The 25,413-nt window shown below is 36.0% G+C and overlaps 1 protein-coding gene across 3 annotated transcripts in view; it reads left to right on the forward strand.

The window, feature by feature from the left end:
- RAD18 (RAD18 E3 ubiquitin protein ligase) overlaps positions 1–25,413 on the forward strand; it is a 100,114-nt gene that overhangs the window by 30,912 nt on the left and 43,789 nt on the right. For all 3 annotated transcript variants that reach the window (XM_010952976.3, XM_045515275.2, XM_045515276.2), the window contains 3 exons: positions 3,855–4,039; positions 14,006–14,082; positions 15,376–15,436. In XM_010952976.3, the coding sequence (XP_010951278.1) occupies positions 3,855–4,039; positions 14,006–14,082; positions 15,376–15,436 (323 nt within the window). The remainder of the gene's footprint in view (positions 1–3,854; positions 4,040–14,005; positions 14,083–15,375; positions 15,437–25,413) is intronic.

Consider the following 25,413-nt stretch of genomic DNA (forward strand, 5'->3'; position numbering starts at 1 on the left):
TCTTTCCTTCTACTATCTCCAGGGAGAGAACAGATGATAAATGGAACAGGAGATCAGAAGTCCAGTAATGCAGTTACCCTTACCATGCAGAAAGAACCCTTCTTCCGAAATAGAAAGGAAGGGGGAGAGCATAGGTGATAATTCAGAGAGAGCTGGAGAGGAGAGGAAGGAAATGGAAGAAATGAATGGTATCTGGGAGGTGGGAATAAACAGAGTGAGTGGCTCTTATGCTTGGTCTGTTTTGAAGAACTTAGAAGAGTATTTTCCAAAAACCATGCTCGTAAGTCAGGACCAATTTAGTGGTTTTTTTGTGATCAAAGATAAAATGGTGTGACTTATTTTTGATGAGTAAATCTGGAGTGAATGCAGGTTCTGAGGGACAAACTCTTGCTGTTACAATTTTCACAAGCTAACATGTGAAGCACAGTGATGCTTTACTAATTTACAGTGAAGGGCACCAACTGACAGTTCTTATTGTCATGTTTTTAACTTGGTGTATAAGTTTTTTCCCCTAGCAGAACATTTTTTTTTTCAAGTGAAATCCCACAGTGACTCATAACATTTAAAGTAGGTAGAAATGGCCCTACTCCATAAAAGCGGAAATGAAGGGCCTGGGGATTGTGCTGCCGCACCTGACCTCCCCCTTCGTCCCTGCTTTGTCCACGGTGGCCATTGGGCCCCGAGGTGCCTCCGTAGATCCCTGCAACAGATGCTTGTGCAGTCTTGCACATGCAGTACTCACTCCTGGTAGGCAAGTTGGTTAACAAGGGTAAAATTTAGATTTTCAGGTTGCCTGGTTAGTCAAGATTTGGAATAAATGAAGCTAGAGCTCCCAAGGATTATTTCCCAGAAGCCATGAAAATCTAATGACCTTCATCTCTCTTTAAAAATGTTTTTCCTAAAGAATCAAAAGCTGAGCATTTTCTCTTTGAAGAAGAAGGAATCAGCACTGATAATCTTGCTTGGACTGCTCTTTCTCTAGATGCGTCCATCATATTTCGTCTTAACACACTTACCTCTGTCCGTTTATCCAAAGACATACTCCTCCATGTGTAACAAAGTTCAAGTCCCAGTAGTGCTTCTCCACATACTCCATGGGGCACTGTGGTTCTGCCAATCGCCTTCTAGCGCATTTACAAGTGCTGCATGCTCTCTCTCTTAGGGAATGGTTCACTGTTCAAGTTAGTGTATCAAAGAGTCTGAGAAGCCCTATGTCAAGCATAACTGTTGGGTTTTGTTCAATCCAGTAATTTCTAAATTTATTTGACCCCAGAACCTTTTCATCCTCGTAAGTCATCTTGCAAAACTAGAGTTTGTGAAGATACACTTCAGGAAATGTTGTCACCTTTCTCTTTAGTTACATCCTGATCCTGGGGGCTGGTTACATAAAAGAGTCTCTGACATTTAAAAAATTTTCTCCAGACTTGTGGTTGCCAGGGGGGTGGAGGGTGGGAAGGGATAGACTGGGATTTCAAAATTGTAGAATAGATAAACAAGATTACACTGTATAGCACAGGGAAATATACACAAAATGTTATGATAACTCACAGAGAAAAAAATGTGACAATGAGTGTGTGTATGTCCATGAATGACTGAAAAATTGTGCTGAACACTGGAATTTGACACAACATTGTAAAATGATTATAAATCAATAAAAAATGTTAAAAAAAATAAATATAGCAGGAAGGAAATTAGCCTACATTAGCAAACAATGAGTGTTAATTTGTGTGCTAGTAACTTACTTGTGGAAAAAAAATTAAAATTAAAAAGGCTAAAAAAAAAAATAAAAATAAAAAATTTTCTCCACTCCACCCCAACCGGCCATTTCTTTAATGTGGATGAGAACCCTTAACCCATTCTAGGTAGGTTCATGTAGAGCTGATTCAAAGAATACTCCTCCTTTTGATGACCTCGGGTCCTGAGGACCCTTGAATGCATTACTCAGTTTCACTAAATCGTGGAGGAAAGATCATTGTCATTTTCATGTTTTGGGAAACATTGTCAGGCTTCATATTTTAAAATTCTTGACAGAAATTGTTGATTTCTGCTGGTGCTTTTCATTGTAAATGCCAGTCAACAGTACACTTTTCCATTAGAATTTCACAGTCATAAGTTTAATCATCTGTCCTTAATAAAATAAATATTTTCGATACAGACTCGATGGATTGTCCCTCACAATGTTCCGGTCTAAACTCCTACAGAATGTTTCAGCTCTTACTACCTACTGTGATTTTATTTAGCTATAATCCTATCAGTGTTGTAGAGTCCAGTAGGCTATCTGTCATTACAAGAAGAACAGTTTTCAGGAAAATGTAATCCACTGAGGGTTTGCAGGTCTTTCCGCAGTTAAGTAGTTATTTCTGGCTTTTAGATTTTATTGATAGAGCATAAAAGAAATAACCTAGCCAGGGAATGGTACTGTTGGTTAATAGAGGTGTTTGGTGGTTTTTAGTCTGTATTGGACTCTACTGTCTCTCTCTTCTACCTGTGGTCTCTGGACCATTCGCATCGATTTACCCTGTGGAACCTTGTTAATACAGGTTTTAGGTCTCCACTTACAAGCTGTGTCAGAATTGGTGTGTGATGTGGCAAAGTGACTGAAAATTGAATTCTGAATATTTCTCCAGGTAGTTCCAAGATGCACTAGAGTTTGAGTAGCGTGCCCTTGTGCCAAGTAGCTAGGCACAAGTCCTTTGTAAATCTTGGGTTTTTTTTTTTTGTTTGTTTGTTTGGTTTTTGATAAACCTATTACTTTCAAGTTCCTATAAATTTTTACCTGAGGTTTTGGTATTTTATGTAAAAATGCTTGCAATTATAATGACTACTTTATATACATATGTATTAAGCACCTAATTGCCAAAGCGTTGAGCCAGGCGATGTGCTCAGAGAACCAGGTTATAATCAGATTAAATAGATTAAACTTCACTAAGGAGTTCCTGTCTATAAAGTTGTTTCAAGTCATTGATACCTTTGGGTAGCTTGACTTCTACATATTCCGTTTAAAGAAATACTGTTTATTAATTAGTTTTTTTGGAGGGAGTAGAAGAAAGTTATTTGATAGAGTTTTGTTATATTTTAAACTGTAGCTTGGTGCTTATCATTACATTCATTATGCAAATGCAGTCAGGAGCCAGGTGATGATTTGTGCTCTTTTGAGGACGATGCCCCTGTCTACCTGTCAGCTCTTTCAATTCTTTCTTCATTGGTGTAATGAATTGGATAAAGCTAACCATCCCAACAGGTCTTCTTTTATTTCATTTGGTACTTTTGCAAAATGATTGCCTTGGGTTTAAGGGGGCACTTTTGCCTGTGCATCAGAACTTTTTCTGAAGAAACTATATATGTTGATTTTCTTAAATCCCTAACCTGACCCCCGATAGCATTTGTACTCTAATCACCAGATAACTGGTTCTTATAGAGACTTTGCATGGAAATTTGCCTGGGCGAATTTTAGGAAAAGCATGCTTTAAAGAGGCAAAGGATTGAGTAAGTTCACGTTAAGTGTGATTCTGAGCTCTCATAACATTCAGTCCACAAGCCTTCCATATCTGAGTCCCAAGTCTGCATCTTTAGCCTGACCTCTTTCTAAGACCTAATTTTTTGTAAGTTTTGGCTGCCACCGGGACCCCTCTGTCTGAATGTCCCACCGCCACCTCACATGTGTCACTGTCAGATGAATACTGTCAACTTGACTCGCAAATTTGAGCCTTCTTCTCTTTCCTATTTGTATCTTAATCGTTCCACTGTTCTCCCACTCACCCCATTATTGAGTCAGGAGGTAACTTACTGTTTTGCATGAAAAGCATTTGATAATTCACAATAATCCTCAGTGATCTCTTTTTTTCCCCTTTCAGTTCTGTTCACAAAAGGAAGCCATTGCCCAAAACTGTATATAATTTGCTCTCAGATCGAGATTTAAAGAAGAAGCTAAAACAGCATGGATTATCTATTCAAGGAAATAAACAACAGCTCATTAAAAGGCACCAGGAATTTGTACACATGTACAATGCCCAGTGTGATGCTTTGCATCCTAAATCAGGTAAAGTAATAAAACAATGAGTTATGTTTCTCCTCTGGATAAAGCAATTTTGTGTAGCTCGGGGATTATAAACCACAGAAAAAAATTTTAATATATTTTTGATAGCAGGTAAGACGTGCAAATGTGCCCCTTCTGAAGATACCTAGAATGTCCTGTGATAAGCCAGCCTTTCTCTCAGCCAATCTCTCCATCCTTGATCCCTTCTCAGGTCCACTGCTGCCAGCTTCTTATTTATCTTTCCAGAGGTAGTGGGGGTGAAGGTTGATGTAGAGAGTGTGGGCTATTATCCCAGTTTTGCTTTGTGACTGAGTGACTTTTTTAGGCAAGTTACTTACTATCCCTGTACCTCAGTTTTGTCACCCTTAAAGTAAGGTTAAAATAGTAGCTACTTCTCAGTGTTTCTGAGTGGAATAAATGATAAAATGCACGTAGAGTCCGAGCATAGTACCTTAGCAGGTAGTTAGCATTCAGTAAATGCTACTGTTAGGCTATTAAGATTATTATCCACAAACATATGTCCTTGATCATTACTGTTTTATAAAAATTTACATACACACTATGTAATAGTTTGTTCTTTTCATTTCATCACACCCAGATTTTGGAGTTCTTTAATTTATTAGCATATGTATAGAATTGCCTAATTAAAAAAATTTAAGTATAATCTGCAAACAGAATTACACAAATTAAAAATATATTGTTTGGTGAGTTATCACAAAGTAAATTTCCCAAAGGGATAATGCCTTTGTAACCACTACTCGGAGCACTGCCAGCATCCCCAAAGCCCTGCCCTCCGTCCCAATCACTGCCACCTTCGAAGGCTCTCACAGATGGCCACCATCTTAACTTCTAACACCATGTATTATTCATTTTGCCTATATTTTATCTTTATATAAATGGAATAATGAGTAGCTTATGCATTCTTTTGAGTCTGGCTTCATTTTGTGCTACCTTATGTTTATCCATATTTTTGTTTACAGTTGTGATTTTTTTCTTTTTCTTTTTTTTTTTTTTTTTTGCTGTAAAGTGTTCTATTGTGTAAATATATTACATTGTCCATTCAATGCTTGATGGGCATTTGGATTTTTCACTCTCTGGCTTTTAAGAATAATGCTGCTTTGAGTAATCTCTTGCAGATCTCTTTTGCACACAGGTACATGTATTTCGGGGATATGTGTACCTAGGTGTGGGATTACTATGTTGTATTTTTGGAGATGTTCAGTTTTCATGGGTACAGAAGCCCAGTGCCAGTGTTTGCTCTCATTCAGAGGGTATGAGAGTTCTAGTGTTCCCACATCTTAGCACCATCAGTATTGTCAACTTTCTGTTTTGGCCATTCTAGTGGATCAATGGTAGTATCTCATTATGGTTTGCATTTCCTTAGTGGCTTATAATGTTCAGCCCTTCTTTATACAGTTATTGACCATCTGGATATCTTCCTTGGTGAAATACCCATTGAATCTCTCATGCCCACTTTTTCTGTGCTGTGGATCTATTTTTTCCTAATTTATTTGTGGAAGTACATAAATTTTTCTGGATACAAATCTTGCTAGATACATGTATATTTAATCTCTTGTTTCATCTTCTCATTCTCCTAATGGTTCATTTGAGAAGTAGAAGTTTTAAATTTTATATCTCATTCGTTGAACTTTTCCATTAGCTAGAACTTTTTTTGTCCTTACCTACCACAAGGCTGTGTTTTCTTCTAAAAGCATTATTCTTTTTGCTTCTACCTTTCAACCTAAAACTTATCTGGAATTGACTGATGCTGTGAGGCAGAGGCAAGATTCTTTTTTTTCCATATGGATAGCTGACTGGTGTAGCACTGTTCATTGAAAAGCCATCCTTTACACCCTGAATTGTCAGTCCATCTTGGTTAAGAATCAGCTAACTGTATTTGTGTGGGTCTGGTCATTGTTTTGTTCTGTTGGGTCATTTATTTCTCCTTGTACACTCCTTACTTATCCCAGTTCACTGTCTTAATTACTTTATGAGTATTTTATAATAGATCTTGCTGTCTGGTAATGTAGTTCCTCCAGCTTTGTTATTTGTAGAGATTGTCTATTAATAGATGAATGGATACTCGAATTGTGGTACAGCCATACAGTGGAACACTGCTTAGCAGTAAGAATGAATGAACTGCTGATGATAAATGCAGCAGCGTGGATACATCTCAAAAGCATTGTGCTAACTCAAAGAAGCCAGATATGAAAGACTATGTAATGTACAGTTTTAAAATTCCATTTATCTGGCATTTTAGAAAAAGCTAAACTATAGGGACATAGAAGAAATCATATTTCACAGGGCCTTAGGGTAAAGGGGAAGGAGTTTACTGCAGGGTAAGCAGAGGAACTTTTGGAGGTGAAAATGTTCTGTGTTCTGACTGAAGTGATGACTGAATGACTGTTCACAGGCAGCTTGAAATTATCTCCAATTTATCGTGGATAAAGCTACTATGAACATGGGCTTTCAGGTTTTTATGTAGCTGTGTGCTTTCATTTCTCTTGTATTTTCCTTTTCATTCAGTTAAAAGACTTGAATTTTTGTTGTGATTTCTTCTTTGACCCATGGGTTATTTGGAAGTGTTTTCAGCTTCCAAGTGTTTGAATATTTTGCAGATACCTCTTTATTATTCATTACTAATTTGATTCCATTGAACCAGTTCTGTATGATTTCAGACATTTTACGTCTATTGAAGCTTGTTTTATAACTCAGCATTAGGTCTTCCTTGGTGTATGTTCCTTAAGCACTTGAAAAGTTTCCTTTTTTTGTTCAGTGATCTGTAATGTTAGTTATGTAAAGTTGCTAGATAGTGTATTCAAGTCTTCTGCATCTTTACTGATACTATCAGTTACTGAGAAGATTATTGAAATCTCCAAGTGTATTTATAGATTTTCTTTTTTTCCTTTCAGTATATTCAGTTTTCTTTACATTTTCAATCTCAGTAATTAGGTGTATGTGCATTTAGTATTGTTATGTCTTCTTGATGAATTAATCTATTTATTAGTATGAAATATTTGTTTTAATCTCTGATGATATTCCATAAATAATAATCTTATTTCACTTTTCTTCTTTAAACAAATTATATCATTATATTTATATTGTGTTTTTTGGTAAGCAGTATATGGTTTGGATTTGCTTTTTAAATTTAATTTGACAAGATGTATTATTAAATTGTAGAATTTAAAACTTTTTCAGTTAATCTGTTTGGTTGAGTTTAAGTCTACCATCTTTTCATTTTCTCTTTGTCCTGTCCATTGTTTTTCTTTCTTTCTTTCTTTCTTTCTTTCTTTCTTTCTTTCTTTCTTTCTTTCTTTCTTTCTTTCTTTTCTTTTCTTTTCTTTTCTTTTCTTTTCTTTTCTTTTCTTTTCTTTTCTTTTCTTTTCTTTTCTTTTCTTTTTTCTTTTCTTTCTTTTCTATTGAATATTTTTTAGTTCTCCATTTTATCTCCACTGTTGGTTTCTAGCTTTACCTCTAACTTTATGTGACATGTTTTAACATAAGAACCTTACAACTTTCATCCTTGGTTTTATTGTCATAGATTTTTCTTCCATATCTTATAAACCCCTTAATACATTGTTACCATTTTTTGCTTTAAACTGTCAATTTCCTTTAAAGAAAGTTTAACAATTGAGAAGGAAAGCATATATGTGCCAGCACAGTCACCATTTGTAGTGTTCTTCATTTCTTTCCTTAGGTCCATCTATCTGATACCATTTTCTTCTGGCCTGAAAAACTTTAACGTTTCTTGTAGTGCAGTTGAGACAAGTTCTCTCGCTTTTATTTGTCTGGAGACATCTTAATTTTGCATATTTTTTAAAAAAAGTTTTATCTGGAAATAATTTTGAACTTATGGGAAGTTGAAACACTGTCATAAAGAACACATATATACCTTTTACACAGATTCACCTGTTAGCATTTTGTCCCTTTGCTTTATGCATTACAATTTCTCTGTGTGTATGAATGTATATGTGTTCTTGTGTGTGTTCATCTTTATATACACATGTTTTTACTTAAACCATCTGAGAAGAAGTTCTATAATCTTGACTCCTAAATACTTCATTGTGTATTTCCTAAGAAAAGGGATATTCTCTTTTATTGCTGTAGTGTAGTTACCAACTTTGGTAAATTCACCTTTGTTATTAAACAGTTCTTCAATCTATCATCTCGATTCCAGTTTTGGCAGTGGACCCAATAATGGCCTTTATGGATTTTTCTTTCCCTCAAGCCCATGATCCGGTTTTGAATCACAATATTAAATTTAGTTGTAATATCTTTTCAATCTCTTTCAGTCTGGAACAATTCCTCAGCCTTTCTTTGTCTTTTATGACATTGGCATTTTAAAAGAATACAGTCTTTGTTGTTGTTAGTTTTTTTCCCCCAAACAGAATGTTTCTCATTTTGGCTTTGACTAATGTTTCCTTATAATTACATTCAGGTTGTGCATTCGTGGCCAGAATGCTACATTTATAAATGATGTTTTGTCCTCAGAATGTCACATCTGGATGTATTTGACATTTTTGTGCTCCTCGTTGTGGTAGCAGATTTGATCACCTTGCCAGTTTCTTCATTGTGTAGTTTCCTCCTTACTCCTAATAAGAAATCTGTAGGGAGACACTTTAACACCATGTAAATATCCTATATGTCATTAAAATCTCGCCCCTATATTTAACATTCTTTGGTAATTTTCACCTGAACTAATCTTTTCTGTATAGTTGCAAAATGATGATTTTCTAATTTCAGCCCTCTTTCCACATTTACCAGTCGACACTTGCTGTAATTCTGAAAAGGAGCCTTCCCATCTTGTTTTATTCTTTGTCTCTTATCAACAGGAATTCACAGATTTGTAGCTTATTTCCTTCCTTGATTATTTTGGTATTTACATTTCCAGATTAGGTCAATGGGAACTTCTCTATGCTGATTCATGGTCCTCATGATATACCCTTATCATCATCATCATCATCATCATCATCATCATCATCATCATCATCATTATTACTACCATTTCCTTATTTCTAGCATATGCCAGCCCTGGAACCAGCTTTGGTCTTTTTTGGAGGGGGAACCAAGATACGGCTACTAGTTGCACTCGTTGCTACCTGCTGCCTTAGCTTCGATGCTCTTTCAGCAGGTGGCGCTCAGGAATACATGCACATGTATACAGATGCGTACACGGATGTGTGTATATGCACACCTGCGTGGATGCAGTATGCTGCATGTATATGTACGCATGTAAGTCCACTTGTGTGTACAAGGAATCATGAGAACATGCCAACACCTCTACTTTCAGTCCCGCCCCGCAGAGTTCCTCTGTGCTTTTCTGTATTTCATGTTTGTATTTCCCTTTATCACAGGAAGATCTTCCCGCCCAGTGGCATCAGCATATTTACCAATTTGCTCAGTTCTGTAATACATCTGAAATAGTTCCAGAAGTGCTTCATCTCTGCTGCTACACCTCTGCAAGCAGAGCAAGAGTTCCAGGTTTCTCACTTCTCTCCACCCGGCTCTTCCCCGCCCTCCCCCTTGCCCAGACTCAGGGCACATAGTCAGGCGCTGCGTTCATAAGTTCTTTTTTCACTTCCTTGTGGTTATGTTCTTATTTGAAATAATACAGTGACCTGCTCATTTGCTTCACTTTGTTTCCAATATTTGTTGTTGTTATTTAGTTTTCTCTTCTAAGTATGAGAAATTAATAAAAAATATAACATTTAAATTACGTTAAAGAGATACACCGTTGACCCTTGAGCAACACGGGTTTGAACTGTGTGTGTCCAGTTATGTGCAGATTGTTTTCAATAAATACAGTACTGTATTTTCATTTTACAGATACTGCATTAACTAAGTGTGGGGAAAAGTTTGTGTTCCGTTAGAGATCACAGTAAGGGGAATCAAAAGAACTAGGGTTTGAGTCCTGATTCTATCCAAACCATTTGGGTTTCCTGCCATTTGTTAATTCCTTTGTTTTTGAGGCAGAAACAGCAGGATGGGAGTTTTCAGCTGTGCTAGGGGTTGGTGCCCTCTGTTGCTCAAGGGTCAACTGTATTTTTATAATGGACCCATTGCTGTCATAAAGGTATTACACACACTAACAGTGTTGTTTTCTTCTGTTTCAAGAGTCTTCCTAATTACTTGTTGAAGCATTTTTATGTTAGCTTTAAAGTTCCTGTCAGATAACTCTGACATCTGAGTCATCTCCGTGCTGGCATCTGCTGATGATCTTTTCTCATTCAAGTTGTGGTTTCCTTACTTCTTACTGTGGACTGTGTTTTTTATTATACCCTGGGCATTTTCAGCATAATATTATAAGATTCTATACTTCTAAAAATATTCTTTTTTGGGGAAGATCTAATTGGCTTCATTAGGTGCCTCATGAATTGGGCAGTATCCCATCTAGAGACTGGATGAGTGCTCCCCTAAATACTCTGTTTCAGTGAGCAGTCGCCTTGTTTGGGTTTGGCACCACAGATCCTGGCCTGCTTCTGTGCGCTGTGGTTCTAATTTCTAATGACAGTTTAGTTTTTAGAGCCCTTGCGGTGTGATTCTGGTTTGCCTCATGTAATTGCTACCTGGAGGCCACTCTGGAAACCTGGTATTCCACACTGTGGCTCAGTTCGTAAACCTTTTGCCACATTAATTCTAGACCATTTCACGTGTGAGTCGGTCAGAGGCATATCCAGGATTTCCTTTTGCAGGAGTAAAGAATACTTTCCTCCAGGTTTTTTCTCTTGAGAGCCTCTTCCCCCAGTTACTAGTTGAGAGGATGAGGGTGCCACCTGCCTCTGCTGAGTGAGTAGAAATCTGGACTCCTCACTGTGTCTCCACTGACACTGTTGGCAGGAGAGGAAAGCCTGCTGCAGGCCCCCTGCTGCTGCTGGGTGTTGGGGGTGGGGAGCTGGAGGTCCACACTCCCCACCTACCCTCCAGTGATACTGCAGGGAGGGCGCTGGGAGCATCAGCGTGTTCAGCTGGAATAGGTCAGGTATTGTCCAAAGGGTGTTGTTCAAAAGATTTCTGATCTCTTCCTTTCACAGTGCTTTGCTTAGAATAGGTTTTTCTTGGTTTTTTTTTGTTTTGTTTTATTTTGTTTTTTTACCTTCTGTGCCTGTTGGCATTTCTGTGTTGCAGTTTTCACCAGAGACCAGCCTGGGATTTTTAGAGGATGAAAAGAAAACTCTGGAAACTTACCACAGTGTTGTACCTCAAATTCTGAGGTCCTTAGCCAGTCCATTTTCCTCCTTGCACCTTTTGGAGTTCTCTTACCGTTGTCTGTTATATCTGGGGTTTTTCGTTATACTCAGGCAGAAGATTACGAGAAATGAGAAGAAAAATGAGTCTAGCCCATCCTGTTTGGATCCAGAAGTTCTTGTTCATGTACATATTTTAAATCTCTATGTTTTAGGTACAAACACATTAAGGATTAAGTCTTCTTGCTGAATTGACTCCTTTATATAATTTCCCTCTTTATCCCGGATAATAATCATTGCTCTGGAGTCTCTTGTGCCTCATATTAATATAGCTATTCCAGGTTTCTTTCCATTAGTAATTACATGATATGTCTCTTTCCATACTTTATTTTGAACCTATCTATGTCTTTTATTTAAAATGGGTTCTTGGTTCACAGCATATTGTTTGGCTTTTCTTTTTTATTCATTCTGCATTCCCTGTCTCTTGTTGGTGCTCTTAGACCATTTACATTTAATGTAGTTATTGATACAGTTGGCTTTAAACCTAATATCTTGCTGTTGTTTTCTGTTTGTTCCATCTGCTTTTTTGTTCCTTTTATCCTTTTTTATTGTCTTCTGGATTAATTATTTTTAAAATTACTTTTCATTTCTACTACTCGCTTGTTATTTGACCTCTTTTTCAAGAAGTTTTAGTGTTTGCCTTAGGGTTTATAATGTACACCTTCAATTAGCCACAGTCTACGTTCAAATAATATCCTGCCCCGCTTGTAGTGTAAGAATCTTACAACGGTACAGCCCCAATCTCTTAATTCGTTGTGCTGTTGTTGCCATGAATTTTACGCTTATACGTATGCTGGTAGTTAACACAATGCATTGCTATTGTTTTTCCTTTAAACGGTTATCTTTTACATTAGTTAAAAATAAGAAAAATATGTTTCATATTTGCCTTAATTTTTGTCATTTGTAGTACTTTTCATTTCTTTTTATAGAGATGAGTTTCTGGTTTTAGATTTCTTCTGCTTGAAGAACTTCCTTGAACACTTTGTAGTCCAGGTCTGCTGGTAACACATTCTGTTTTTGTTTGTCTCAGAGAGTCTTTATTTCTCTTTTGAAAAATATTTCCATTGCTATAGAATTCAAGGTGGGTGGGTGTTTTCCCCCAACACTTTAAATTCTTAATTCCATTTTCTTCTATCTTGAGTAGTTTTTGATGAAAAGCATGACGTAGTAATGCTTGACTTTTCTTGCATAATATACCCTCTTTTTCTGACTGGCTTCAAGATTTTCTCTGAGAAAATATTTGCAAATGATATGACCAATAAGGGATTAATATTTCAACATATGTAAACAGCTTTATACAAGTCAAAATCAAAAAAACCCCAAATGATTTGATTAAAAAATAGGCAGGAGAACTGAATAGACATTCTTCTAAAGAGGAAATGCAGATGGCCAACCGGCACATGAAAAGATGCTCAAAATCACTAATCATCAGGGAAACGCAGATTAAAAACACAATGACATATCACCTCACCCCTGTCAGAATGGCTGTCATCAAAAAGAACAGAAATAACAAATGTTGGCGAGGATATAGAGAAAAGAGAGCCATTGTGCACTGTTAGTGGGAATGTAAATTGATGCAACCACTGTGGAAAACAATATAGAGGATTCCCTAAAAACTCAAAACAGAACTACAATATGACCCAGCAATTGCACTCCTGGGTATATATCTAAACCCCAAAAACACTAATTTGAAAAGTTACATGCACCCCAGTGTTCATAGCAACATTATTTACATTTGCCAAGCTGTGGAAACAACCTAAGTGTCCATCAACAGATGAATAGATAAAGAAGATGTATATACATTTGCAATAGAATACTACTGAGCCATAAAAAAGGATGAAATTATAAATATGAATATGATGTATGTATATGCATAACTGCAACATTGTGCTGTACATCAGAAATTGACACATTGTAACTGACTACTTCAATTTAAAAAGAAGAATGAAATTTTGCCTTTTGCAGTGACATGGATAACTTGGAAGGCATTATACTAAGTGAAATAAGACAAAGACAAATACTGTATGATATCACTTATATGTGGAATCTAAAAAATACAACAAATTAGTGAATATAACAAAAAAGAAGCACACTCACAGATACAGAGAACAAATTAGTGATTACCAGTGGAGTGGGGAGGGGCAGTTGGGGTGGAGAAGTGAGAGATATAAACTGTTGGGTGTAAGACAGGCTCAAAGATGTCTGTACAACATGGAGAATATAGCCAATGTTTTGTAATAGCTGTAAGTGGAAAATGTTCTTTCAAAACTGTATTAAAAATGGAAAAAAACCTACTGAGATAATAAATGGGTATTATATTAAGATGCTAAAAAGAAAGAAGCCTATTGTACTACATTTATTATGTTGAGTTTGAATGGGTATCCCCTAAGAATAGAGTTCACAGTAACATTAATTTTCACATTCCATTGGGACTGCTATATATGCACCTATATACTCAAAGAAAAGAGCAAAATGACTTTGCTGTACTCTTCTGGTTATGTTTTAAACTGTGATTGCGTGTGTGAAAGTTACATGTTTTAACTCTGTGTTCTTAGTTTTTCCAACATTTTATTTTGAAATAACTTTAGAGTTACAGAAAAATTTTAAAGATAGGGCAGGAGTTCCCGTATACCCATCGTCCAGCTTCAGTATTAACAGTTGTGTAACCAGGTACATTGAGCAAAATCATATAACTGACATTGGCTATATGTCCTTATTTCAACAGCTGCTGAAATAGTTCAGGAAATTGAAAATATGGAGAAAACGAGGATGCGTCTTGAAGCTAGTAAACTCAACGAAAGTGTATGTTGATGCTCTCTTTCAGTATCTGGGTAGAAATGAAGGAAAGAAAAATTGAATACCCTACAAATTAAAAGAAACCAGTATTAAATCTGTTGAGTGGGAAATGTGCTAGAACACATTTCCATTTAATGTATTATAATTTACTTGCAGCTCATTTTTAGCACAAAATTCTATCATATTTAGCAGTCTTCTGGCACAAAATGCAATCCAAAGTAGAGTTTACTAATGAATTAGAGTTTTGTGGAAAAAGTGTATGCCTGTGCGTTAGGTAACCTTGGTATTGGCCCTTTCTCTGGTGATAAGTTATTTGACATTTAACCTCTGCATCCATAGGACCTTCATTTGTAAAACTCGGGGGTTGAACTGTATGATCTCTGAGATCCTTTGAGTTCTGGAATTCTTCAGTTCTATGATTATACTCATGAAGAAATTAAGTATCATAAGAATTTGTGAGGTTGAGCATCTTTTGAGCTTATTGAGGGAATCAGAGACCTAAATTTCTTCACTATTGCCTTCCTCTAGCTTGATGGTCCAAAACTTGAGGGAAGGATACCAAAGAAGAAAGTAGTCATTGTGTCCTTTGACACTGGAGGAAGTGTTTTGGGCTCTCCCAAATAGACTATTTTTCTAGACCATCGGTAATGTGTTTGTAAGGAAAGCAACAACCTTAGGGAAGTAAGTTTATAATCAGATAGTAGGAAAAAATGAGATTTTCATTGACTTTATTATTACCTGTGTGCTAACTGTAAGATGGAGACTGTAATGAGTCGTGTAAGTAGATTTCTGATCTTTTAAGTCTAAGATTTAAAAAAGTAGAACAGAAATTGAACATACGAAGCCTTGTATCATTGTATTTTCATTTTATGTATCTTTGTGGTAGATTTGGAAAAATTAGATTGGAAAAAATAGAAGGCAGACAAAAAGATCTACCTTTTAATGATCTGCTAAATGTCTCTTCCATCTTGTTATTTTAAGTGTTACTTGTATTAATGAATGTGAAAAATTAAATATTGCAAATGGGAAATTTAATTGTTGTGTTAATTCTTCATAAATTCTAATGGAATCAGTGTTGCATTTACTACTGATGAAGAAAAATAATGAGTAAAATGTATATTTATTACAAAATTCAAGGGAAGTAGGCAGGAGTTAATCTTCCTGGGTATATATAAAACAGATGAGAGATTGTTTTCCTCTATTTTAAACATCCAGATTTGAGATTTTAAAGTTTATAGTACTAATTTCTACTTTTGTCTTTTTTTGAATTTTTAATTAAGAATTTTTGGATTATTTTAGATACTGGTTTTTACGAAGGACCAAACAGAAAAGGAAATAGATGAAATTCACAGTAAATATCGTAAGTTATGTGATGTTTTATTTGTAAAAAACTTGGGTTGCAGTTTTTCATCTTAAGTAATTTTTTAAAATAAATTTTTATATTAGTGTTAATACAAACTTCCTTGTTAATATTACTTGAGACTGAATTTTACTTGAGTGTTTACTCAGACCTTTTTTGTGACCCTATGTGCCTGCTCTATGATTTGTGACTAACATTCCACCTTGAACTTATCACCAAGCACTTTGCAAATATTAATGAATTACTCTCAAAGCATCTCTGTGGAAGAAAATGGGATTAAAATGGAAACATTCCTAACTTGCCATCGTGTCCTCAGGCCACTCAGTGACAGTATTTCTGTAAAGAATTTCAGCATTCTGTAGCTTGCAAATTTGTGCCAGAAATAGTTTTCATTTATTCATTATTACCAGCTTCCCAACTTTATTGCTTCATTTTCCTTAAATGACCTTTGTTTGAATCTTTTCCAGTGGTAGCACATTCCTGTTTTGTCAGTTAAGTAGCTGTTTGTTGTCTGGTTGGTTGGCTGGTTTCTAGTTTAGATTTCAATTTAAGTCCCCGGCAAACAGTAGGTGGTTAATATTTGTATCCCCTACATGATATATTTTAGTTGTGCTAAGAGAATTTTGTTTTCTCTTTTCCTTCCTTGAGCTTTGGAGGGGCGGATTCAGCCGTGCTCTGTCTGGGGCGGGAGGATGTAGTTGGGTGGCCTGTGCCTGCCCGGAGTAGGGAGAGGGGCCTGGCTGATTCACGGACCAGAGACTGTAGGACAGAAGCCACAGCTCTCGTGCTTGAGACATAAGCAAGTGTGATCGGTTCTCTTTGATCAGCCTTTGGGAAGCCAAAATGATTTTTCTTGCTACAGGAGCTAGAGAGTATCAGATGATCACTGAAGTGGCAAAACTAAGGCCTGTAACAAGAAAATTTACATGAAACAAAAATAATTTAAATCACTAAAGGATAGTGTCTAACAATTAAGCTACACTAAAGAAACAGTGGATTAGATACAGTCAATATGCAAATATCTATTGCCAACAATTTAAAGATCTTTAAAAAGTTTATAGATCATGTTAAATTAATTCATTTAGCCCTAAAATAAACCTCGATATATCCTTTTTTTTTAACCTTTCAGATGCTTTCTAAAACTTAAGTACTTAGCATTATAGTTTAGTCATACAGTTTGATTTAGTATCAGAATCCAAATATACTACTGGTATCGCCTCTTCTTTTAAACATTTTTATTAACGTTTTACATGCGGGTGGTTTTTTAAAAACCACATATTTCTACAAGGGTTATAAAAAACAAAAATCTGCCTCCTCTACCACCAACCTATCTCTATTCCCATTTCCTCAGGGTAACAGCTGTCAACCCTTTTGGCTTTTGTTTCAGTAATTACCTTCATTCCTATAAAAGATTGTTCTTTCTGCTATTTCTTGAAGTGTCTCAGTTTTCTGTGTTGACAGCTGATTGAAGTCCTAACAGGACAAATGAAGATTTAGCGCTTGTACATCCTGACTCCTACTTTTGCCTCCCTCCCAACCTCTGAATACTGTCCTAGTTCTCTGTAAGTTCAATATTTAGGGAGAGACATCGTTTATAGTTTGAACCAGACAGCACCCTGCTGTGGTGTTGCAGGGCAGCAGGGTGTGCGCCCAGACTGGGCCCCTGTGGCGTACTACTTTGAGCTAAAGGCAGCTGAGAAGCAGCGGGAACAAAGCTCTCTGCCTTGCCCCGTTAGTCTGAGTGCAAGACATAATTATGAAGGTGTCTGTCCCTCCTCTTCTGTCTCTCCTTTGAGGTAAGTTAGTCTCTGTGTCAATGGAGAAAGCTCTGACTTAAATCAACATAAAAGACTTTGCTTTTCTCTGCATTTTTTTCCCTGGCAATCTCCCCATAACTGGCCTCCCCTACACTTTTCTTTTTTATCTAGGTGAAGACAGCATTTAGGCCAGTGTTCTAAGTCATCTCTGAGTGGCTTAGAGGTACTCATTTTTCTCTGCGTTTCTTCCATGTATATGTGAGGTGTACATGGTAATAAACTCCTGCTTGTTTTTCTCATGTAAATCTGTGTTTTATTATAAGGCCTCAGCTAAGAACTAAGAAGGTTAGAGGGAAAATTATTTTTTCTTCCCCTACAGTTATAAGTCCTTTAAGGAAAATATTCTTTTTTCCTATAACTAATAATTTTCTTTGCTTAGATTTCTATTTATCTAGTATTAACCTATCTCCAAACTTTCCATCAGAAATGTAAATCACTTACTAATACATCGGCACACGTGGATTGTTTATCAGCTCACTCTTTTCTCGGAAACGGCGTGCCCACCGCCGCCCCCAGCCTCTGTTACTGCTCTTCCCCAACCTCCTCTGGTTGCTCTTACCCTGGAATTTCCGTTCAGCAGCCTTCAAGGCATTCTCTCCTCCCTCCTGTGTCCTTTCACTTAGTCCAGGATCCACACCTACCTCTTCTCTTTCCTTGTTCAGTGGAATACATTTTCCAGGAAATTACCTGAGTAAAAGGATCTATGGAGGAATATTTTTTGAGCCCACATGTAACTGGAAATATTACTTTTACTACTGATTCATTATTGGACTTATAAATGGCCCACATAGCTAGTAAAAAGCAGGGTGGAAATTAAACCCAGAACCTCCCAATGATCAAGTTTAAGCTCTTTGCACTGTGCTGTGCTTTGAATCTGAGTGCGTGACCTGTATGTTGGGAACCTCTTTTCTGGGTTTCGGGTCACAATGCTTTAAAAAAGTTTAATTTTATGCATGAGTTACTTTGGTAGTTTTGTGATGATATATCTTTCTTATTTTCTTTAGCAATCTTTCGGATAGATTTATATTCATGAATTCCTCATAGTAGAGGAAGGAAACCGTGAAATCAGTTTGAGCCTTAGTTGCCAATCTGTAGAAACTGTATTTCATACAGAGTTGAATCAAATGAGTTTATTGAGTTCTCTGTGGATTTCAGATATCAAGTGCTTCAGATAAGTCTTCTTAATTAAGACTGTGAGTTGCTCCAACGAGAGGCGGAAGTAGTTACTCTACTTGCCTAACTGCCGTGACAGATGTATCTTGGGGATTTTCATGCTCTTTACCTTGGTAAATTATAGTTTTATACTCTATCAGGAAACAACAAACCTCCAAATGAGCACTCTGGGATTATCTCCTGAAACTTTTCCTGAGAGTAGTACCAACCTAATCTTGTTAAGTAGGCAAGGCGGTTTAGCTTAATTTGTTCCTTTATTTTTAATGTGGTTGTTCGTGAACTCAATGAATATTCATTGAGCATCCACTCTGTGCCAGCTGCTATTCTGTGTACTGGGCATATAGCAGTGAGCAAGATACATGCATCTCTCTTGCCGTGGAGTTTACATTCTAACAGCAGACAGATAAATAACATAATAAATCAGCAAATGGTAATACAGTTTTAGGTGGCAGATGCTATAAAGAAAGTAAAACAGAGTAATTTGATAGAAATTATAGGGGCATTAGATAATGTAGTCAGGAAAAGGCTTCTCTTAAGGAGTTGACATTTGAGATGAGTCATGAATTAAAAAAAAAATCAAAATTAAAATAAAAGCAGCCATTCACAGGCAGAGAGAACATCAGGGCAGAGGCCCTGATGTAGAAACAGTGTAGGTGAGTGTGATTAGAGTGTAGTGAGCCAGGGGAAGAACGGTGTATGGGAAGACAGGGCCAGGTCCTGTAAGACCTTGTAAGAGTGTATATTGGGTTTTATTCTTAGTATAGTGGGAAGTTATTGAGAATTTAGAGGGACAAATAATAATGATTTTATCTATATTTTAAAAGACCATGATATCTGTTGAATAGAGAATAAATTGTAAGGTGGCAAGAAATAGTAAGAAAACCAGTCTGAAGGTTTTTCACCCAAGCAATATTTATTGATCACCAATTACTGTATCCCAGACAATATTTAGGTATTGGGAATGTAACAGTAAGGAAGCAGACCAAGTCTCTGCCCACACGGAGCTTACATTCTAATGGGAACAGTCGGACAGTTAATGGATGAGTAAAATGTGTCAGCTGGAAATATGTGCTATGGAGAAACTTAAGGTAGGGGTAGAAAGTGTTGGAGCTGCTGTCTTAGATCTGCTGGCCCAGGAAGGCACGTTTAAGAAGGTGATATTGATGTGTGAGAAGAGACTGAGTGAAGTGAGGCTGTTTTAGTGAATTAGGCCAGAGATAGGCCATGGCTGGAATGGTAGCAGAGGTAAAACGGACAATTCAAGGTGGACTTGCCAAGTAGCACCAGTAGTACTTGCTGGTGAATTTAATATGGGGGATGACTGAAAGAGGAATCAAGAGTGACCTCTACATTTTTGGTTCAAGCAACTGGATAAATGGTGATGCCGTTTACTGGGGTGGAGGTGGGGGAGGAGAGAGAGGGTTGTGGATGGGGAGAGGAGCTCAAAATCACCAAATATTTGGAAACTAAATAATACACTTCCAAATAACACATGGTCTAAGAAAAATTAAAACTGAGAAATTTTCAAAAGTATTTATTAACTCCTTTAAAAGCAACAGTAAATCCTTTACATGTTGACATAAATAATAAATAACTTGTTTTGGTAAAACAAAACAAAACAAAACAAAAAACAAAAAAACTTTCCCTAACACACCAAAAATTTAAATAAATGGAGATTTCTGCTCCTAACCCAGAGGGAATAACCAAGACTTTACTTTCCTCCACTGAAAGCTGGAAAATCAGGTGAAACGTATAGAACAATGGGTTTTCAAATATTGAAAAAAGGTAGGACTGTTCTCCCTGAGAGAAAGAGAGTAAATCAGGTGATAAGCTCTACAGTTGCAGCAGCTTGCAGGCAGTATCAAGGCCCGGGATGGGGGAACCCCAAAATAATCTGATGGTATCTCTGAATAGGTACAACAGAAATCAGAGCTGTGGAGGCCAAGGTGACTAGGATAGAGTTTCAGAAGAGAGGGACCCGCAGAGAGAAGAGAGCTTTAAGGATCTGCAGAAGGATCTGGTCAAATCTTTGGCTGCCTAGCGACCTGCCCATGAACGAGAGGAATTACCTGAGACCAGGGAAAGAACTGCTTAAAAGGATTAGTTCCAGAACAATTTCTGGCAGGGAACAGTTTGTATTCATCACCAGCTGCTGTAGAAAAAATGTCTTAGTATATAAAGCATCAGGCAGAAGCCTCAAAAAGGTATTAGGAGGGCTAAATTATTTAGAGCCAGATGATAAGTAGTTTAGGGTTTGCAGGATGCATATGATCTCTATCAGATATTCTTGTTTGTTTGTTTCTAGTTGTTTATCAAATATCAAAAGCATTCTTAGCTAGAGGGCCATGCAAAAATAGGCCATAGATTGAATTTGACCCTTGGACTATTATTTGCTAATCTCTGCTCTAGGCTAATGACTGCTCTATTTTCCCTAATAAAAAGTTGTTTTTTTGTTTTTAATTTACTGTTTTTTAGAGCAGTTTCAGGTTCACAGCAAAATTGAGTGGAAAATACTGAGGGTGCTTATATTTCTCCCAGTCCCACACGTGTACTGTATCTCCCACAATCAGCACCCCACACTAGAGTGGTACGTTTGTTACAATTGATGAACTTTCATTGACATGTTGTTATCACCCAGAGTCCACAGTTACCTTAGGGTTCACCCTTGGTGTTATATAGTCTATGGGTTTTGACAAATATATAATGCTATGCTTCTGCCATACAGGATAGCTAGTTACACTGCCCTAAAATACTCTTTGCTCCACATCTTCGTCCTTCCTTCCTCCCTAACCTCTAGCAACCACCTATCTTTTTACTGTTTTCATAGTTTTGTCTTTTCCAAAATGTCATACAGTTGGAATCATACCATATATAGTCTTCTCATTCTTTTACTTAGTAATACATTTGAGCTTCCTCTAAGTCTTTTTGTGGCTTTATAGCTTGTTTCTTTTTAGTGCTGAATAATAGTCCATTTTCTGGATGTACCGCAGCTGATTTATAAGTTCACTTACTCAAGGATATCTTAGTTGCTTCTTTTAGCAAGTATGAAAAAATGTGCTATAAACATTCATGTGCAGGTTTTTGTGTGGACATAAATTTTAGTTCATTTGGGTAAATAGTAAGGAGTGTGATTGCTGGATCATAAGGTATCTTTACTTTTATAAGAAACTGCCAAATTATCTTCCAAAGTGTCTGTACCATTTTGCATTCCCACCAGCTATGAGTGAGTTCTCATTGCTCCATATCCTCACCAGCATATGGTATTGTTAGTGTTTTTGATTTTTGCCATTCTAATAGGTGTATAGTGGTATCTCATTGTTTTAATGTGCAGTTCTCTAATGACTTATAATGTTGAGCATCTTTTCATATGTTTACTTGTCATCTGTATGTCTTTGCTGAAGTGCCTGTTCATGTCTTTTGCCCATCTTTAAATTGGGTTGTTCATTTTCATATTGAGTCTTAAAAGGTACTTTGTATATTTTGGATAAGTCATTTACTTATCCGTTTGCACATATTTTCTCCCACTCTGTGGCTTGTGTTCTCATTCTCTTTTCTTGGTAATCTGCCCTGATAATATTTGAAAGCAAAGCTGAAATGATTTAGTTGGTTCCAAGTAGCTTGATGTGCTCCAGAATTTAAAGATAGAATAAAATTAGCAACCAACAATATAAATTAATAGTATCCTATTTAAATTACCAGAAATTCAAAGAAGCAAAAAATAAGGTCCTAGAAAAAAGAGAAAAATCAATTAGTAGAACCAGACCCAGGAATGACAGAGATACGAAGCTAGTAGAATAAAAGTGTTAAAACAAAATTTACAAATTTGCTTCTTAAGTGAAGAAGGAAAAATCAAGGAGGGCCCTGCTGAGGTGAGAAATGGATGATGTTAAAAAGACCCAAATGGGATTCCTTAGATGACAAGCATACTTGAACTGAAAAATAAACTGAATGAGGTAAAAACAGATTAGGGAATAAATTGAACTGAATGAAAATGCATTTTATCAATGTGAGTTGCAGCTAAAGCAGTACTTAGAGGGAAATGTGTAGCATTAAAAGATTATAGTAGAAAAGAGAAGAGATCTGGTTTTAAATTAGTCATCTATGCTTTCATCTTAAACTAGAAAAAGAAGAGCAAATTCTACCCAAAGTAAGCGGAAGGAAAATAATAGTTAAGATAAGAGCAGAAATCAATGAAATTGACAGAGGAAATCTGTGAAACCACAAGCCGGTTGTTAGTAAAAATGAACAAAATTGAGAAACCTTAGCAAGCCTGATTAGGACAAAAAGAGAGGAACACAAATTGCCAGTATCAGGAATAAAAGGGGAAATTACTAAGCATTGTGTTGATATTAACACGTTGATTTCCACGTCACCCAAATCTGGGTAACAGTTGTGTTTCCTCAGGAGCACCCAATCCACAGTGGGTGATCAATGTGTTAAAAGAATAATAAGGGAATATTATGAATGATTTCATACCAATAAATTTGAGAACATACATGAAATGGACAAATTTCTTGCAAGACACAAATCACTAAGCCTTACTCAAGAAGAAACTGATAAACTTGAATAGCCCTGTATCTATGAAATAAATTGAATTTGCATTCCCAGGAGGAAAATTCCAGATGCAGATGGCTTCCTCTGAAACACATAACGAAGGAAATAATACCAATTCTATGGAAATTCTTCTTAAAAAATTGAAAAGACTAAACTACTTCCTACCTCATTTTATAAAGCTAAGATTTCCATGAAGCTAAAAACCAGACAACAATAGTATAATAAAAAGTTCTGACCAATATTCCTCATGAACATAGATGCAAAAATCTTTAACAAAATTTTAGTAAGTCAAATTCAGCAATATATTAAAAGGATAATACATTATAACTCAGTGGGATTTATCCTAAGAATGCAAGATTGGTTTAATGTTTGAAAATTAGTCAATATAATTCATTGTATTAACAGACCACTACATGATTTTATAAGTAGATGCAGAATAAGCATTTGCCAAAATTGAACACCCATTAGTAATAAAAACTCTCCCTAAACGGAAATTTCTTTTACCTGGTATAAGATAAATGAAAAACCTACAACTAACATATTTAATGGTGAAATATTGAATGCTTCTGATTGGGAACAAGGTAGACATGTCTATTTTTACCACTTTTGTTCACATTGTACTGGCGTCCTCGCCAGTGTGATAAGGCAAGAAAGAGAAATAACATTCAGATTTGAGAGAAAGAAATAAAACTTTTTATTCACAGTCAACATGATCATCTTTCACAAATAGTACGAATCATAAAAAAAGATAAAGGAAACTTGATAAATTATTTTTCATTAAAATTAAAAACTTTTACTCTTCAGAAGACAAATATGACAATGACAAAGCAAGTCACAGACTGTGAGAAGATTGTAAAAATTTGTATTTAACAAAGTACTAGTATCTATATTATATAAAGAACTTTCACAATTCAATGATAAGGACATATTTTTTAAAAGGGCAAAAAATTTAAACAGATTCTTCAGAAAAGGAGATACTCAAACACCAAATAATCACTTCAAAAGATATGGTTAGTCTTGTTAGTCATTAGTCATGAATCTTCAGGAAAATAGAAATTAAAATGACGGTGAAATAATAACTACACACTTATTTTGATGGCAAAAGAAACAGGAAAAAAAGAAAGGACATACCAAGTGACAGCCAAGGTGTAAAGCAAATGGAATTCTTACACATTGCTGGTGAGAATGCAAAGTGAGATGGCCACTTAGGTAAACAGCTTAGTAGTTTGTTATAAATTCGAACATATATCTACCATACAACCCAGTAATTCTACTCCTAGCCATTTACCCAAGAGAAATGGAAACATATGTCTACACCTAGATTTTTTAAATCAGATTTATTAAGGTATAATTTACAAAAAATAAAATTAAGCAGTTGTAAATGAACAGTATGATGAATGTTACAGACAAATGTTATAGCAGGTTATTCTTATTATCCTAAACTGAAAACAACCTACATAGCCATGAACACTTTGCGATGCATTCATACAGTGGAGCAATCCTTAGCTGTAAAACATCCGAAACAACTTGGATGAATCTCTGAAACGTTATGCTATGAGAAAAGCCGAACTAAAAAGGTAGCACTTCGCATGACTCCATTTATATTAAATTCTAGAAGGGGCAAGAATATAGTAACAGAAAGCAGATTGGTACCGCCAGGGGGCTGTGGGTGGGAAAAGGGGAGTGGGGGAGACTGACTACAAAGGAACTCTTTTGGGTGATTTAAATCTTCTGTTTCATGGCTGTGTTGGTAACCACATAACTCTACGTTTCTTTTTAATGTATCAGATTATTCACTTCAATTTTTTGTGTGTGCAAATTATTTCTCAGTAAGTCTGATTTTAAAAATTTAATGAGAAGAATGTTTCTATTTTTGCAAATCTCTTTAATGACTTACTCCATAGAAACTATCTGGATTCTCACATTAGCTTCTGCATTTAAATTGTTGCCATGTGTTGATTTGATAAAGGTATATGAAAAGTATCCAGCCTGTGAGATGGGTAATTGAGGAGAGGGGCAGTGCTTTAATAGATTTTTAGATATTTGTGGCTGTTCTTTGATACTACACTAAAACTTGGCAAGCGTTATTTCAGAAAGCTTAGTTATAGTGGAATTTGAAGATATATTAATGAAGTTTTTGTACTACTTTATTACATTAAAAATCACTCGTCTGTTGTGTACTTCAAATGGATCTTTTACTTAGGGATTATTTTGTAACATTATTTGTTCGTTATTTGAAAAATACTGATTTTTTGAGTTACAAATGTTTGCATATTTCATTTAAATTATATAATGCTAAAAAATAACAGTCATTAACATCATCAGAAAAATTAAGTGGGAAACTCTCAAGCTCTTAGTGGTGGATATAAGTTATCTAAAATTCTGACTTTCTGTTGAAAGCTCTCATTTTTATCTTTGGCAGCAAATACTGTC

This window comes from Camelus bactrianus, chromosome 17 (genome assembly GCF_048773025.1).
Source record: "Camelus bactrianus isolate YW-2024 breed Bactrian camel chromosome 17, ASM4877302v1, whole genome shotgun sequence".
Taxonomy (NCBI): Eukaryota; Metazoa; Chordata; class Mammalia; order Artiodactyla; family Camelidae; genus Camelus; species Camelus bactrianus.